Source organism: Syngnathus typhle, linkage group LG13, assembly GCF_033458585.1.
Source record: "Syngnathus typhle isolate RoL2023-S1 ecotype Sweden linkage group LG13, RoL_Styp_1.0, whole genome shotgun sequence".
Classification (NCBI taxonomy): domain Eukaryota; kingdom Metazoa; phylum Chordata; class Actinopteri; order Syngnathiformes; family Syngnathidae; genus Syngnathus; species Syngnathus typhle.
This window is the reverse complement of record NC_083750.1, coordinates 4,099,244-4,105,243: the sequence shown is the minus strand read 5'-3', so window position 1 is coordinate 4,105,243 and position 6,000 is coordinate 4,099,244. Positions and strand designations below refer to the sequence as shown.

Genomic DNA, 6,000 nt, shown 5'->3' with positions numbered 1-6,000 from the left:
AAGCGCCAGAGCCCCACCAATCTGCGCCGCATCAACGTCGGCCACCAGCGTCTGCAGGACAACATGGCAGCGGACAAGGCCTGGCAAGAAGAGACAGTCCAATAAATTTCCACTAATGATAAGTAAAATATTGTTTGTACTCTATGGATCTTTTGGTCTGAGTGTACGCTGGCGCCTCTTGCTGCCGCTACTCACCGGCTGTTTTTACTGCTTTACTGTGTTTACTATATCTGATTGATATTGTTTGAATTTATTTTTAACTTGTTTTTAACTCTTTGTAAAGTGACCTTGAGTGACCTGAAAGGCGCTTCTAAATAAAGTGTATTATTATTATAGGTTTTTGCCGCATTTATAAACTGAACCATTTAATGACCTTCTAATATTTGATATCGCCTCATAACCCAAATCACAATCAAGTCCAGAGGCGAGTGATTGCATTTGGCTGCTCTTGGTGCCACTAAAGCCTGCAGTGAGATTTGTAAGGAGGACAGAAAAGGTCAATAACACGGTGCAAAGGCATTCAAAGGTGATAAAACTAAAAAAACACAACAAAACAAAAACCTGTACAAAGAAGGGAAGACAGTGTGAATGTGCGTGCGTGCGCTAAACAGGCGAATCATCATCTCACCTTGACGAAAAAAAAAAAACAACAACCTTGAGGCGAAGATAAGCGTACAGAATTGAGAACTCCCTCCCCCCCACCCCCCCCGCCCCTTCTAGACTCGTCAAAGTAGAAAATAAAGGAGAAAAAACATGTTTTGGTTTACAGTTCATGATTTAAATGTCATTTAATTAATAGAAAATAACTACTGAAGGAAGGCATCAGCTCGGTGGAAATATATGTAACAGTATGATGTGTCAAAACTGCAAAATAGGAAGATTACAGCATTAAAAACACTTGGATATACCAAATGTGGACACGACCACGTGCTCGGATTAACGAAACAAAACAAAAATGTTGAAAAACTAATAAGGCTCATTGTTTCTGCTACCCTACGATATGATGAGTTTTCAAAATGGCCGCCTCATGATAACAAATGCTCACTACCAACATTGCGAGCTTAGTATTGACTAGGCATGGCCTGGTAACCAGTTTCAAGGTATACGTATCTGTATATAGGACAGAAAGCTAAAATAAAATAAATTAAATTCAAACGCATGAAGCCAATCAGTCAAAATAAGAATATGGCAAAATAAACCAAAATATTAAATGACATGTGGTGATCCTGTGTTTAAATTTTCAGCCATCTAAATTTCAGAGGAACATGGGTAAGCATTCCTCACATCACATCAAATCAAATCAAATCATAATTAGAACAATACAAGCTGAGTCATTTGCTGTATCTATCAGTCATCAGGGTCCATCCTCAGTGATTCCATTTTCAACTCCCCACCCCCACCACAGCAACAACATATAATCATGATGCCCACCTTGCTCCAAGAAGTTTCAGTCTCTACATATCCCCAAAATAACAAAGAAAAAAACTATAATGTCCCAGCAGAGTCCCGGTGAGGGCTGCGGGCATGATACATTCATTCGTAAATGCCAGAGGCTTTGATTTGGGAGTACCGTAATTTTCGGACTTTAAGTCGCGTTTTTTTTCATAGTTTGGGTGGGGGGGCGACTTATAATAAGGAGCGACTTATATGTGTTTTTTTTTCAAAAACTTTCACAAAAAAAATAATAATAATAATAATAAGTGGAACCGCGATGTAGCAAGGGATTACTGTAATTTGAATTTCAAGTGACGTCAGCAGCGCGACGCGACGGTTGTTTACATAAAGGACAAAGATTGATCACGGGATGACGAAAATGACGAAGGACCCCACGTACTACCGGCATCATTAGCGGCTTTGTTTCTAAGTGACACAGCGGACGAAGAGTTTGAAGGATTTAAGGATTTGGAGTGACACAGAAGGTTTGAAAAACTATTATGGCTTTTACCCACGCCCGGTCCTACTCTACAGAGCTCTCTTTCACCTCCGTGGATTGAAGTCGGGGGCCGGCGCTCGGCCGGGTGGCTGTCCAGGGACGGTGGATGGGGCTTGGACATGGCTTTTACGCACGCCCGGTCCTACTCTACAGAGCTCTCTTTCACCTCCGTGGATGGAAGTCGAGGGCCGGCGCTCGGCCGGGTGGCTGTCCGGGGACGGTGGATAGGGCTCGGTCATGGCTTTTACGCACGCCCGGTCCTATTCTATGGAGCTTTCTTCCACTTCTGTGGCTGGAAGTCCACGCCGCCACACACCTATCGTTTAGCCTGTTGTTGCTCGTTCATGACTGTTCTTGGTGTTGGATTTTGTCGAATAAATTGCCCCCCAAAATGCAACTTATACTCCGGAGCGACTTATATGTTTTTTTTTCACTTTTTTGGGCATTTTATGGCTGATGCGACTTGTACTCCGGAGCGACTTATAGTCCGAAAATTACGGTATTTTCGACTCGCATGGGATAATGTACATATGCGAGTCGGATAAAAAGTGGCATTTAACGCACGCCTGTCGTACGCTAATTCTTTCGTGAACACCGTCTGTGATTTCGATATATCGCTCCCTGTCTTGCAGGTCGCCTCATAAATCTTTACCGTCTAGGCTTTTGCTGTTGGGGTCTCAAAACTTCTCTGGCCACATTGTGGTCCTCCCATCATTCATTTTAATGGGTTTTGCCATTTTGGGCCATTTTAGCCTTGAGGTCTATATCAGTCCATCAAACTCCTGCTTTGTGTCATTCATCAATCTTTGGTCCTTCCATTCCAATGTTGTCCAGAAGCTTAGAAGAACAAGTCAAAGTGTAAAAAAAAAAAAAAAGATTCCACTCCTTGATGTGCTTGTAACTTCCTTGGTGCGTCCATCCCAATCCCAACCTACCTTGAGTCTCTATCCCTTGAAAGGCCGGGGCGGCGGTTTTCCGATCTCTACTGAAATGTTAGTGTACAGCGGGTACCTTTTGATCTGCACCAGTCGGTAGGTGAGCGAGCTGATGCCGTCCTTTTTCATGGTGTTCTTGGTGTTTTGGATTTTATTGAATCTGGATGAACAGAAGAAGAAGATCCAATTAAAAGACAATCGTTGAGTGGTGCCTTGAGAGCCGAATAATGAATTGCTAATTCGGTCTCAACAAAGTTGCCGTCTTGAAAAGCACAACAATCGGAACCAGAAATGGCGATTGTTTTGTGACACGGGCGACGATGGCACAATCCAACACAGCTTTGTGAAGAGAGTGTGTTGTTGCACTGGCTGGGGTTCGACAGTTGCGTCACAAGTGGTCCTTACGTGGGAAATTCGCTGGGATGGAAGCGCACAAGACGGGAATTGAGCGGCATAATGCCGAGCAGCTGCTGATGCAACCTCAACCAACAGAAAAAAAGGCTGTCGTTCTGGTTTAGTTTTTTTTGTTTTTGTTTTTTGGGCGGATGGCTAATCAGCAAGGAACAATCTGTTCTGTTTGAGGGATATCTGCATTAGGATATGTTTTATTTTTCATTGTTTTGGTCAAGAGCTCAGAAATATTGCTGCATGGATTTTTTAACATTGTTTTTTTCATTGGCTTGTTTGTTGTTGGCTGGATTTTATTTTATATTTCATATTTTATATTATTTTATATTATTTATTTTATTTCCACTTGTTTTCAACTGTTTTTTGTGTGTGTGTTGGTTACCAGGATTATACACAAACTACCAGACTGTTTCGTGACAGCAGGCAAGACGCGGCAATCTGCGGTATTTTTCTTGAAAAGCAAGACACAGCGAGATAAAAATAGAATTATGTGAGAGGATTGACACTTCCATCTCAACGGGGTTGGGGGTGGCAGGGATGTGAGGATTGGTGGTGGTGGTGTTGGTGGGGGGGGGGACAGATTCCGTAGAGCAAAATGAGGCCCGCATGACAGAGAAGAAAAATGAAGGCTGGATGAACTTGCAGATGAAATTATATTTGAGCAAGGAAAAACTGACAGATGGATGGAGCAAGATATGGTGATATTAAAAAATCATGAAATCTCCAGATAAATCCGTCATTGAGCACGTAGATTAAAGTCATTGACTAATCCCCCAACGTTACATATAGAGAATATTAGATGCCCTCAATTTGTAAGCCGTTAACCGACTCCGATAAAGGTTTATTTTAATTTAACGTACATCCGAGACATATCATTAGGAACAATGTAACCTCCTCAGCTCCGTATAAAGATCTGGTTTAGAAGTACACTCAGTAGCCTGATGCATCCTAACTGAGCTAAAAGCTCTGTTGTCTCACTGGTGATGCAACTAAATCGCCCTAATCGACTTCACCGAGAGCAAAAACAAAAAAGACAATAAAATCTATGTGCAAACACGCAGAGGCTGACAGGGTATGAAGTCATATTGGACATAAGTAATTGATCTGGATAATCGTGTGTGCGTGTTTGTGTGCATGTGATGAATACGCCTTTTTCTCCTGGACACTAGCCCGACGTCTCATCATTATGCTTTACCATGGCCGACACACTCGGTGAATAGACTCTTGTTTGAGTGAACGCATGATTGTGTGTGCAAGATACAACACACTGGCAATATTAATATTTTCTATATTTTGTATTCAGAAAAATCTTAAGAGGACCACACATCAAGAGCCACTCCGTAGAAATATGCATCATTTAGTTTGTCCTATATTCAGTCTCATAACACGTTATATTATTCATGCATATTTTTCCTCTATATCATCTAAAGGTCAGCATGCGTACGGCTAGCTCGAAAACCAGAGACTTCCAAAAATACAACCACGGCCATAAATAAAACGGCAGCGCTAGCGTCAGAGCGAAGCGCTTGAGCTTAACGCTTGAGTGCGTTCGGACCGTCCTGTTGAGAAAATGACAGTTTTTTCTGTAAATGGCAACATGTTTCAGTCGTGGCGGTCGTGATGTTGAAAAAGCGAGACATCGACGTGCATTTAGGACATCGTAGTAAATAAATCAAGCTCAAGGTAGATGAACTTATCTCCACTTGTGTCTTCACAATATACAATGAAAGCTACACTAATAACTTTTTTTGTATGTTACAGTGAATTCCATTTTTCTACTAAAATTCTAAGTATCAAATAAGCACAAGCACCATTGAAGATTGTCATATGGAGCAGAATCATGTCATCCATAATGTGGACTTAACTTTTCATAGCTGACATGAAGTCGTAATAAAAAAAAACATTCTTTATAGCCTCAATGCTCACTGTCATAATATTAAGTGTAAAAAGCAAGAGCAAAAAAATAAATAAATGTTTTTTTAATAAAATAAAACACAGATGGTTGCTCCGGAGGGCCAGTGTTGAGGTTGCACTTTTGTCACGTGCCATTTAAAGTGCTTTACAGACAAGCATTAAACCTCCTCCTGTATAAATGACTTATTTACTGACGTGAAGAATGAGGCCCAATATAGTGGGACGAGCCTTCGGAGCAACATTAATCAGAAGGAATATAGCGCTTCACATTAAGCTGTTTAAACGGGGATTATCACGGTTTATTCTCTCGAAAGAACAATCACCCCCCCCCCCCACCACCACCACCCGCATACAAAAGCACCAGACCTGCGCCCAATCCGGTCCCATGCCAGGCTTGACCAATGAAGGAATCACATATTTTAACAAGCTTTGCCAGGGGTCAAAAGTATAATAAAAAAAATAAATACAAAAAATCATTCACACTTCACACAAATTGTACAACATTGCTCAAGATAAACATTCACTTTCAAACTATGAGCTCACATCACGGTACGTGAAATGAGACAAATCGGCCATCCAGCGGCGACATCTTGAAAACAATTTGAGGAGCGAATAGGATGACGTCTAAAATAATCAGGTGGCGTATCGCACGTCATCCATCACAATTTTAGCGTCGTCTGAAATTGGCCTGCCGAAAACCACACGGTTCCAAATGGGAGCGTCTTGTCTGCTCGCCTTCAACCTAATCAATAAAAGAGCCGCCAGACGGGCTCGGCGTCATTGTGCTCTGCTCTCGATTCCCGCCCTGGC

The 6,000-nt window shown here is 41.9% G+C and overlaps 1 protein-coding gene across 3 annotated transcripts in view; it reads right to left on the bottom strand.

Moving 5' to 3' along the window:
- Positions 1–756: 756 nt before the first annotated feature.
- Positions 757–6,000, bottom strand: part of b4galt2 (UDP-Gal:betaGlcNAc beta 1,4- galactosyltransferase, polypeptide 2) — a 53,568-nt gene continuing 48,324 nt past the window's right edge. For all 3 annotated transcript variants that reach the window (XM_061295782.1, XM_061295784.1, XM_061295783.1), the window contains exon 8: positions 757–3,028. In XM_061295782.1, the coding sequence (XP_061151766.1) occupies positions 2,878–3,028 (151 nt within the window). In that variant the 3' untranslated portion in view covers positions 757–2,877. The remainder of the gene's footprint in view (positions 3,029–6,000) is intronic.